The sequence below is a fragment of the Garra rufa genome, chromosome 3, assembly GCF_049309525.1.
Source record: "Garra rufa chromosome 3, GarRuf1.0, whole genome shotgun sequence".
Classification (NCBI taxonomy): domain Eukaryota; kingdom Metazoa; phylum Chordata; class Actinopteri; order Cypriniformes; family Cyprinidae; genus Garra; species Garra rufa.
Window position 1 is genome coordinate 34,089,301 of NC_133363.1, and position 12,014 is coordinate 34,101,314.

Consider the following 12,014-nt stretch of genomic DNA (forward strand, 5'->3'; position numbering starts at 1 on the left):
ACGAACTGACATATGTGACCCTGGACCACAAAACCAGTCATAAGGTTAAATTTGACAACACTGAGATTTATACATCATATGAAAGCTCAATAAATAAGCTTTCTATTGATGTATGGTTTCTTAGGATAGGACAATATTTGGCTGAGATACATCTATTTGAAATCAGAAATCTGAGGGTGCAAAAAAATCAAAATACTGAGAAAATCAGCTTTAAAGTTCTCCAAATTAGGTTCTTAACAATGCATATTACAAACCAAAAATTACATTTTGATATGTTTACAGTAGGAATTTTACAAAAAATCTTCATGGAACATGAACTTTACTTAATTTCTTAATGATTTTTGGCATAAAAGAAAAATCAAAAATTTTGACCCATGCAATGTATTTTTGGCTATTGCTACAAATATACCCTAGCGACTTAAGACTGGTTTTGTGGTCCAGGGTCACATATATGGTGTGTATATATGTATATGTGTGTATGTTTTGTTTGTCTACCAGCTCCGCTTGGGTGAGACTTAGTATTGGGCTCCATAACTGAGTGATGAGTGTAGCCAGGTCTCCCCACGTTTGTGAGTTAGTGTGTCGAGACCTCCACTTGTATAACTCCTGTAGGGGTTAAGCGTTGTTAGGCTTCCTCTCTTTTTGGAGAGTTATCCTTTGAAGCCTCCGCTGTTTTGAGCTCGGCTTAGGCATATTGATACTTGCATATGCATGTTTACACACCTACTGGGTGTGGCAGACTCCCCGTCCCACGGTAGAGTCTGCGCAGAGACTCCACTCTTTAAATTGAGTGTAAAGCTGGTAACGTTGGGTTGAGATATCCACCCCTTTTCTAAAAGAATAGTGTAAGCAACCTAGGGTTGAGTGTTGTAGGCTGCCTCTCATTTTGAGTCAGTGCACTGAAGCCCACGCTCCCCAGGGTTCTGCTTCGAATGTATGGTAAAAAGAAAGGAAAGTTTGGTAAAACCCCCCTGTGAGTAGTTTTTATTCAGGCCTCCTCTCGCTGAGAGTTGTGCTGTTGAGACTTCCACTCCTTTAGAGGTTCACATTTAGGCCGATTTCTCACAGTTCCATCTCGGGCAGTTCTAGTAGCTTGTAGGCTCCTTTGAGCCTCGCTATCTATACTAGGCGTGATGCAGCAGGTCTTCCTTGGCGAAAGCCCTGTGTTGGACCTCCAGAGTTCATTGAACTCTTTATAGGCGCTTAAAGCTCCGTCCAGATGGTAATTTTAGTATCCAGGCTCTGCTTGAGCCTTATTTACTATACTGGGGTTGAGTGTAGTTAGGTCTCCCCTCATTTTAGTGAGTTGTGTTGTTCTTAGACCTCCACTCCTAGATTTTCCTGCCACGGTGAGCGTTGTCAGGCCTCTTCTAGTCGAGTATCGCTCTGCTGAAGCCTCCGCTCTCTGAAACTCCACTAAGGCGATCTAATTTTGCTTTGCATAATTAATCATTTTTAGGTGCTGAGTGTGGTCAGGTCTCTTCCCTTTGATTATTGTGTTCATACAAGTGAGACCTCCACTCTTAGGAGTTTCCCCCTTTCAGAGCGAGATCGAACGGAGTGTTGTTAGGCCTCCTCTCGGTAAAGAGAGTCTTTCTGCTGAAGCCTCCACTCTTAAGTGCTGCTGATTAGGTCTCCTCTCGCCTAGTGGCGTTATGATGAAGATCTTGCTCTCACAGTCTTTCCTATGGCCTAGACTGAGAGCTGTTAGACGTATTCTCACAATAAGAATCGTCTAGCTGCAGCCTTCGATCTGTAGAGCTCCACTCAGGTAGCTTATGTAGGCTGTCTAGCTTCACTAACTGCCTCTAGTGTTGAAGCTTTAGATATGAGTGTCGTCAGGCCTCCTCTCACTTTAGAGAGTCTTTCTGCTGAAGCCTCCACTCTTAAGTGCTGCTGATAGGTCCCCTCTCGCCTGTGGCGTTTTGCTGAGGACCTTTGCTCTCACACGTCTTCCTTACAGTCTAGACTGAGAGCTGTTAGACTTTTTCTCATTTGAGAGATCATCTAACTGCAGCCTTCACTCTTGGGAGCTCCACTTAAGTAGTTCATGTTGGCTCTGTGAGCTTTACCAACTGCTTCTAGTGTTGAGCGTGGCTAAATATCCACTCCTGAGAGCTCTTTCCCTGATGGATGGAGCGTTGTCAGGCCACCTCTCATTTAGAGAGTCTTTTTGGTGAAGCCTCCGCTCTCCTTAAGCTCCGTTTCTAGTACATAGGTCTACTGTGAGCCTTGCTACCATTATGAGACATTGTATGGTGGCCCTCACTGTGCTTTGGGCCCCTTCTAAAACCCACATGAGTGGTGAGTACACACACGAGTCTTTGTGCACCCCCTAAAATCCACATAGCTGGTAAGGTTCCCTCCTAAGTGTCGTGTCCTTTTCTAAAATCCTTATGGTATGGGTTACGTAGTCCCTCCGTTCCCATTTTTTGAGTTGGTCATAAAGCCCTGGTTTTTCCCAACTTTTGTCTCGGTAGCACAGTGTTTCAGGTCTCCTCTCATTCCGAGATTCGTTGTTTGAGACCTTCACTCTCTAAGAGCTCATTTATAGACCCATTCTCACAGTATGATAGCTGGTAGGCCCTGTTGAGCCTCGCTAACTATTCTTGGTATTGTGTTAAGAGCTCCTCTGCCAAGGCTGAGTGTTGTTAGGCTTTTTCTCTCTTTAGAGATTCATTTCATGAAGCCTCCACTCTACAGAGTCCTGTATGTAGACTCTTAGGTGAGTTTGGTACTTCCTAGCGTTGAGTGTAGCCAGTTCTCCCCTCAGTGAGGGTTATCATCTTGAGACCTCCACTCTTGAGCTTCTCTACAGTGAATAATAAGGCCTCTTGTGAGCAAACTGCTACCATCGTAAACATGGTTTCCCACGCTGAAAAGCCTGGGCACCTCCTCAAACCCACATTAGTGGCGAGTACTCACGTAAAGCTTTGAGCACTCCCTAAAACCCACATGAAGTGGTAAGTGCACACGCAAGTCTCTGGGCACTTTCTAAAATCCACATGAGTGGTAAAGATCCCCCCCTGAGGGTAGGGTTCTTTTCTAAAAATCCTATATGGTATGGATTATGCAGTATCTCCGTTCCCATTCTAGAGTTGGTTCTAAAAACCTGTGGTTTTTCCCACTCCATTCTTGTAGCATGGTGTATCAGGTCTCCTCTCCGTGAGAGTCGTTTGACCGTCACTCTTGAAAGAGCTCACTTATTAGGCCCATTCTCACAGTAATGACAGCTGGTAGGCCCCTTCCTGGCCTCGCTAACTATCCTTGGTGGAGTGCTAATACTACCACTCACCAAGACTGAGTGTTGTCAGGCTTTCTCTCTTCAGAGATTCATTTTGCAGCCTCCACTCTATAGAGCCCTGCTTTCAGCATGAGAGCTCTCCTGTGAGTCTTGTTACTTCCAAGCGTTGAATGTAGCTAGGTCTCCCCTCACTTAGAGGGTCATCATACTGAGACCTCCACTCTTAAGAGCTTCCCGTAGGACTGAGCGTTGTCAGGCTTCCTCTCATTATAGAGAGTCTTCTGTGAAATCTCCGTTCTCCAGAAGCTCTGCTTCCAGTACTTTCAAACATTAACCAAGAGGGTTAATGTTTGAGACCTCCACTCTTACAGAGCCCCGAAGCTCCGCTGCCAGGCTTTGCTGCCGCCTGGGATAGTGATATGGTGATTCCCTCGCTACGCTCTGGGCACCTCCTCAAATCCACAATAGTGGTGAGTACTCACGTAAAGCTTTGAGCACTCCCTAAAACCCACATGAAGTGGTAAGTGCACACCCAAGTCTCTGGGCACTTTCTAAAATCCACAAGAGTGGTAAAGATCCCCCCCTGAGGGTAGGGTTCTTTTCTAAAAATCCTATATGGTATGGGTTACACAGTATCTCCGTTCCCATTCTAGAGTTGGTCTAAAAACTCCTGGGTTTTTCCAACTCCACTACAGGTAGCATTGTTCATGGGATCGAGTGTCGCTAGGCTTCCTCTCATCTAGAGAGTCTTCTTGCTGAAGCCTCCATTCTCCTGAGAAACTCCACTTTGGTGGTTCTATTGCTTAGGCTCTGGGAGCCTCATGAATTACCTCCAGTGTCGAGTGTAGTTAGGTCATGGGACCTCCACTCTCAGAGTTTTCCCGCAAGCACAGAGTGTTGCCAGGCTTCCTCTCGTTTAGAGAGTCTTTCTGAAGCCTCCATTCTTCAGAACCCCGCTTAGTATGAAGACTTAGTGGTAAGCTTCATTACTTTCTGTAGCGGTGAGTGTACCTAGGTCTCCTCTACCTTCGAGAATCAGATCTCCACTCTTAGGAGTTCCGTGCTTGGGTAGCCGAGCTAGCTGTGACGAAGTGTCCTGAAACCAGGATGCAGCGTCTCGTTCCCTGTTCTCAGGGAACTATGGTTACATACGTAACCTGAGACGTTTTTCACCCTACTCTACCTTTTTGAACTGAAGCACACAGATGAAGAACTAACTGTGTGTGCATTTGAGTTTAGAAAGTTCATAAATTGTAATTATTTTTAGAAAATGACCAATCGTTTCGCTCTTTTGCTCTAATTCCTTGGCTGGAATTGTGTAGAGCCTTTTGAAACTGCATTGAACTGCAGTGTGAACCTTCAACCCATTGACCACCATTGAAGTCCACTATATGGAGAAAAATCCTGGAATGTTTTCCTCAAAAAACCTTCTTTTCAACTGAAGAAAGAAAGACATGCACATCTTGGATGACAATAGAATTATCAGGAAATTTTTCATTATGGACTTAACTAACAATTAACACAAACACCCATCTTTTAATATTTGGTTTGTCATGGTTAGTTGTAGGGAATGTGTGTGGAATGGGCCATCATTGACAGTTTTTTTATGTTACTGACAATGATATGGATGTCAACAGGAACACCACTACCCTGCAGGATTCCCGGTGAACTTGGAGATCCAGGATACTTTGGAAATCCTGGGGTGCCAGGTAATTTTGTTTATAAAAGTATATTAAAGTTGAAAATGGTAGTAATTTAACTATTGCTGTAAACGGTAATGTAACATTTAAAATGGTGTAACATGTTTTTGTATGTTTGTGTACATATAAATATTAGGGCTAAAGGGGCAGCCTGGTTCCCCAGGAGGGAGTGGGCGCCCAGGGTTTGATGGGCCAAAGGGTGAGAGAGGAGATCCAGGCTCTGGAGGTCGGCCAGGACCTCAGGGTAAGAATTGGTGCTCCATCTAACCACAAATTTTACATATCATATGACAGGTCAGTTTGTAATCCAGTAATTTCAATAGGAATCTGTGTGACTGAGAGTTTCACAGGATGGTGAAAATTTCTCTGTGCAAATCTTGCTTATTTTCAAGTTAGCATGGTAACATGAAATCACTTTGTTGAGCAACAAATCCCTTTTATGCTGCAGTGTCACTAATGTGAATACACTTTATAAATTGCCTAACTTATGATTAGGTTTCCCTGGACCCAGAGGAGATCCAGGTTTACCAGGAGCAACAAATGCTGGCTTACCAGGGCCTCCAGGAAGAGATGGTTTTCCAGGTTCGCCAGGAGCTAAGGGAGAACCCGGTGTTGTTCTTGGGGCCACCCCTGGAGGTCAAGGTTCTCCAGGGAGACCAGGAGAGCCAGGAGACAAGGGTCAACCTGGTGTACCTGGTTTACCAGGGAGGTCTGGTAAGTTTAATGAGTTGTTTTCACAAAGTTACTGCCAACATCATTAGCACCAGCCATGTTAGACATTGTAAGTCATGCTAGTTATCAAGCATTAGCACTAATGGATTCCTCCTCAGGTATTGATGGACGCAGTGGATATCCTGGCTTAAAGGGAGGACGAGGCCTGGATGGAATTCCTGGTCCCATAGGTCCCATTGGTCCACCAGGAGAAATCCCTCCCGGAGGTATTCCAGGTCCCAGAGGGCCACCTGGAGCTAATGGATTTGATGGACCTCCAGGTAACCAAGTCAAATCAATTTTGGTGTTTTAGCTAATAATATGAGTATTTGTTCAAGAGCTGCTCAGATACATATACCAAGGTAAACTCGACCTTGAGCTCTAGAGTATGCAGTTTTGTCGACCTTTGACATTTTAATATTTGGTACAGTAGGTCTACCCAACTTCTAAGACATGTGGCATATACACCATTAATAACCTGGGTATTTGTGGTTGGTTTATATTTTCATGTGAGCATTGTGTTACTCTCTACTGCAGATTTGAGGCGGTAAAATGTTTCACTGGTTCTTACTCTTCTCATCAGTCTTTGTCAGCCTGTGTTTACTTATCTTCCTCACAAAAATATTTGTTTTCGTTATTCTTTTCTCCATCCTCCTCTTCTTCTCTCTTTCCATCACCATCATTTCCACCCTCCCGTCCTTCCATTTGTGGTGTCACCCTCTTCTATTTTTGGTGTTGGGTCACCTCACTAGGCTGCCAAGGTGAGAAATATTGTCCTCCCTGATGCCCTGTATATAGTGTTGATGTTCCACTAACACACAATTCACACTTTTGCAATGCTACCTCTTAATGCACTCGTCTTTCCTTGTTTTTCCAGTCATCTTCATTGAAGCATTAATTGCAGAAGAGCATGTTAATTTTATTTTTTACCCTAAAATGAAAATTATGTCAACATTTACTCAATCTCACCCTTGTTCCTAACCAGTAAGACCATCTTCAAAAATGGCTCCATTAAAAGTCCATTCCACCAAAACTTAGCAGTTGAATCCAAGTCTTCTGAAGATACGCGATCACTTTATCAGGGATTAAAGTTCTCCGTCGCTACGACGGATTTCCGTTACCTGCAACAAGTCTATGACGGATTTCCGTCAATTAGAGAAAATGAAGGGAAAAGAAACGTATTGCGCATTGTTGTTGTTGTTCTGTCAGCACACCAAAAATCATCCCGGCCGTGCCTGCAGCTTCTCAGTGACAACATAGTGATGCCGCTGGCATCATTCACAGTTAGTTATTTAGCAGAGAACACAGAGCAGAACTTGAATTTCGGCGCGGGTATTAATACACATTGGAATGTATCATTTGCACGTGCTTTTGAGTCCTTCTTATTTAAAGTGAAAGAGATTCATTTGCGCGCTCTCTTATAGATCATTGTCTGTGCGCCCACAGAACGCGAAAAGGACAGTGACTAATTTAATTGTTAAGGGAGTAAGCAAATGTAATATTGATTTAATACAACAGTTCTATAACAAGAAAATATCAAGTGAATTACGTTGTCTGACTATATCTCTACTGCCTGATTTTACTCTATTTTTTAAATGAAAATATTTCCAAATAAAGTAACAGCTCAGTCACTGCGCATCTCTAAAAGCAAAACAGCGGTGTTTCATTCATGAATGAAAGCGAGTTTATGAAAGAATCTTCAGTTCATGATTATCTATTCATAAGGACAGTCCCTTGCTTCATTCCCGAATGAATCAGCCGTTCAAACGAATCATTTGACTTACCGCCACCTGCTGGCGGATTTAGTGTCATTATAAATTAGACTTACAGTTATTTAAAACGTAATATTTCTATATTAAAATGTATATTTAAAACATTTATCTCAACATAAATTTATGAATTTATTTGCACTTATGCATCATTAAATGTCTGAAATTGCACCTTCAAGCCACTTTTGTGTTCCTTTGTGCCACCTCTGTAGTACAAATTATTTTTTATTAATACTAATTTTATATGATTGGTAATTTATTTGTCTTATTCTGCTATTATATTGTTTTAATTAGAATTTTTTTAAATAAAAAATGAATATATATATATATATAAATATAATTTTTTTTTTTTTCTTTTTTTTTTTTTTTTTTTTTTAGTTTGACAGATAATGACATTTACATTTACATTTATTCATTTAGCAGACTAACAATTGGGAATACAACAAGTGATTCATCCTAAGGAGGCATTGTTAGAAGAGTGCAGGCTAGAAGGGGAAGATCAAGAAAGAGGGGAGACAGGCTAGAGAGGGAGGATAGAGAAAGAGAGGAGAATTTTTTTTTTTATAGAGTCACATAGTGTCGAAAAAGATGGGTTTTCAGCAGTCGCTTGAAAGTTGTTAAGGAGACTGAATTCCAGATAGGGGTGGGAAGATCATTCCACCAGGCAGAAACGTTGAACGAGAATGTTCTGGAAAGTGATTTCATACCTCTCTGTGGTGGTACAATGAGGCGTCTTTCACTAGAGGATCTCAGACATCTGGAGGGAGTGTAGATGTGTAGTAGTTAATGGAGGTAAGCAGGTGATGAGCCGGTGGCTGTCCTATATGCCAGCATCAGTGCCTTGAATTTGATGCGTGCTGTAACCGGTAGCCAGTGCAGAGATAAGAAGAGAGGTGTGACATGGGCCTTTTTGGGCTCATTGAAGACCAGTCGTGCTGCTGCATTCTGAATCATTTGTAGAGGTCTGATTGTACATGCTGGAAGACCGGCTAAAAGAGCATTGCAGTAGTCCAGCCTGGAAATGACCAGGGCCTGGACAAGGAGTTGTGTAGCATGCTCTGTTAGGAAGGGCCTGATCTTTCTGATGTTGTGCAATGCAAACCTGCAAGATCTAGCAGTTTTAGCAATGTGATCTTTAAAGGTCAATTGGTCGTCAAAGATTACACCCAGATTTCTGGCTGAAGTCGATGGGGTAATTGTTGATGAACCTATCTGGATGGAGAAGTCATGTTGTAAAGATGGAGTGGCAGGAAAAATGAGGAGCTCAGTCTTTGCTAGATTGAGCTTTAGATGGTGTTCCTTCATCCATGCAGAGATATCCGCCAGGCAGCCTGAGATCCGCGCAGCTACCAATGGATCATCTGGTTTGAATGAAAGATACAGCTGTGTGTCATCAGCATAGCAATGGTAGGAGAAGCCATGTGCCTGCATGATGGGGCCCAGAGATGTAGTGTAGAAGAGGAGGGGTCCAAGAACTGATCCCTGAGGAACCCCAGTGACCAGTTGATGAGTTTTGGATACCTCCCCTCCCCAGGCCACTCTGAAAGACCTACCAGAGAGGTTCAAACCAGCGAAGTGAAGTCCCTGTGATGCCCAGCGATGAGAGGGTGGACAGGAGGATCTGATGATTCACCGTGTCAAAAGCTGCAGATAGATCCAGCAAAATTTTATAAAATTTTTTTAATAAAAATTAAAAAATGCCATTACAATGGTAAAAAGAATCTGCCACTGTAAATCATCTTAATGAGTCAATTATCACCTCATATTAGGAAGGCTAATTTTTTTTATCAGAATTTTCTATTATTGATCAGAAGATGCTTCTACATTTTTTAAATTAGGAGGACACGCACTATAAGAAGGAAAAAAACTGCTTATAAAGTGGGTGTTTGACAGGTATGGCTGTGGAATGGTGTTTGGCAAAGAGTTTTTGGAGGAAAAATTTTCAGTCAATTTTTTTGCTTTAATCCCTGCTTTATGATGAACAGATTTAAATTATTTTATTTATATATTATTTTATATGAATTCTTTATGAAGTCTTTATGAACTTTTTGAGCTGTCAGAGTTTTGGTGTAATAGACTTTCACTAAAAATATCTTCAATTTTATTTCAAAGATGATAAAAAAGTCTTGTGAGGTTGAGTAAATGATAACAGAATTTAAATTTTTTGGTTGAACTCTTCCTTAATTTTTTAAACCAGTAGGGTGGTTTGTAATTTCTTGGATTGACCATCTATTTAAAAGAGTAAATTCATGGTCTTTTATCACTAGAGTATTTTGAAATGTATTTTCCATCTTTTGTGTGTTTGTGTACCATAGTACACTTGCATGCAAAAGATGACCTAAAACTTGTGTGCTTAGGTACTAATCCTCAGGTTCAATGAATTTGAGCAATCTAGCTTCTAATCTAATAATCTAGCCTCAGAATTTGCTATAACTCTGTGCTTGTGTGCCTTTAACCACAAACCCACCTACTATTAAAACAGCAGCATCTTTACTTAGTAATGTCATCTTTAGTTAGTCATCAAAGTAATATTTCATGTTCTAGCTACTTGACATTTTCACAAATTGTGAACTATGTTGTGTTCATTTAGTACAACAGATATCAGTAAATGTTTTTGTCAAATGTTTATTGCATATTTTTTAAATAATTTCTTAAGTGGGTAAGTGTGTTCACATGTTCAGTATTGTTAGTTTATTAACTATCTAATATAAATACGTCTTAATGGAGTTTATTTCACTGAATTCCAAGTAATTTATAGTCACTTTCAGTGTAAATCCCTATATTATATTTTAACTAATTTTTCCTCCACAGGTTTCCCAGGGCTGAAGGGTGTGAGGGGAGATCCAGGACCTCCAGGGCCTGGTGGAATAAAGGGTAGACCAGGACTTTCTGGCATCCCAGGGTCACAGGGATTTAGGGGACCTCCTGGACCCCCTGGCTTTGGAACACGTCCAGGCATACCTGGAAGACCAGGAGTAAAGGGTATGATGTTGCAGAAAGAGCTTATTTAAAATTGATTTGATTTTCTTGACCACACTATTCAAATTTGTTATTTTGTGCATTATTACATCAAACAAGCATCTCTGAGATTGTTTAAAATAGTCTAGTGAGCACATTTTGCTTTTAATTATAATGTAGATATTTTGTTTGTCTGTGTTCCAGGGGAGAAGGGGTCTTTTGGATTGTTGGGGTTCCCAGGATTACCTGGTTCTCCTGGAGTCCCAGGTGGCCCAGGAATTAAAGGTTTACCTGGTTTCACTGGGCAGGATGGCCTACCTGGGGGAGCTGGATCAAGAGGAACCAAAGGTATATTGATGGCATTTGCAGGACATTTTATTGTTAGACTTTTTTCTAGTTAAGTTAAACCATAGAAGGTATTCAAAAAAGACTTCAGTACAAAGAAGCAAGATATGAAATAGCTTATTGTAATTATATTTTGAAATGCACTGAATCAATACAATTAATGAATGTACTAATTTAATATATGTTTGTGTTTTAAAAGGGGAGCGTGGTGCTCCTGGTCTTCCAGGACCCTCTCTTCCAGTGTTTCCAGTAGAGCAGCTGGAAAGGGGTGAAAAAGGTGAACCAGGAGGTGGTGGACTGCCTGGTTTCCCAGGACCAAGAGGTACAAAAGTTGACTGTGTAACTGCTCTTCTCTCTTTTAAGAAGCTGCTTGCTACACGTGTTAATAAGGGAGGGGCCCGCCAACCAATCTTAATATAGTACCTTAAAAAACTTCAATAAGTAAACATGAATGCATAACCAATAAAGATACCAAACAAAGAGCAGGTTACCAAATCATTAAGTTGAACATAAAAAAACAAACATCAAACACCCAAACAACCTCAGGAAGATTCAATTCTACAAGATAAGTCAGGATCGTCTTTCTATAAATGTCTATTGATACTCATCAAAGACGAATGTAATATGTTGATGATGCTGATGATGATGAAGAGGCTTGAGTCGAAAAAGAGTCCAAGAAGCAACCACGGTGTCCAAATTTCACCAGTTCATATGTGCTCCCAAATATAGGTCGAATCCAGCAGCAGTCCCAATTGCTGATATATCTCCATATGTGCTCTGTCAGTATAATAGTGGTTTAAAACTACCAACAAATGAAGAGTCCTTCTAGAATACAACATACAAGCAGAGCATTAGCAGGCTTTCCAGAACATTCACATCAATTCAGACCAATTACCATTCATAGCTCTGGTCAAACTGATAACTGAATACATAATATCAAACAACAGCAAACACTTACATAGATTGAGCGTGAAACATTATAGTTTCTCAACCTGGACTCTTCATAATGAAGCAATACATGGAAAGACTACCATGATTCTTCCCATGCACCAAACAATTCTCTCCTTCTACTACTACACCTGCCTATATCTAAAGGAGGCATCCTGATTAGAGCCCCTAGAGGATGGTAGTGGAACTACAACCCCACTCAAACCAAAAGTGACAGAACCATGGGCTGTTACAACTGACCCTTCAATTAAACCTCGTTTCCTTAGTTTCTAATGATGGACTTGTTTTGTAGAGTCACTCACTGGAGTCATTAATGATGAGCAAAGTTATCTTTTCTGT

At 41.2% G+C, this 12,014-nt stretch overlaps 1 protein-coding gene across 3 annotated transcripts in view; it reads left to right on the top strand.

Moving 5' to 3' along the window:
* col4a6 (collagen, type IV, alpha 6) overlaps window positions 1-12,014 on the top strand; it is a 133,641-nt gene that overhangs the window by 110,044 nt on the left and 11,583 nt on the right. For all 3 annotated transcript variants that reach the window (XM_073835986.1, XM_073835985.1, XM_073835987.1), the window contains 7 exons: window positions 4,882-4,953; window positions 5,081-5,188; window positions 5,440-5,658; window positions 5,775-5,936; window positions 10,236-10,406; window positions 10,587-10,730; window positions 10,927-11,049. In XM_073835986.1, coding sequence (XP_073692087.1) covers window positions 4,882-4,953; window positions 5,081-5,188; window positions 5,440-5,658; window positions 5,775-5,936; window positions 10,236-10,406; window positions 10,587-10,730; window positions 10,927-11,049 — 999 coding nt within the window. The remainder of the gene's footprint in view (window positions 1-4,881; window positions 4,954-5,080; window positions 5,189-5,439; window positions 5,659-5,774; window positions 5,937-10,235; window positions 10,407-10,586; window positions 10,731-10,926; window positions 11,050-12,014) is intronic.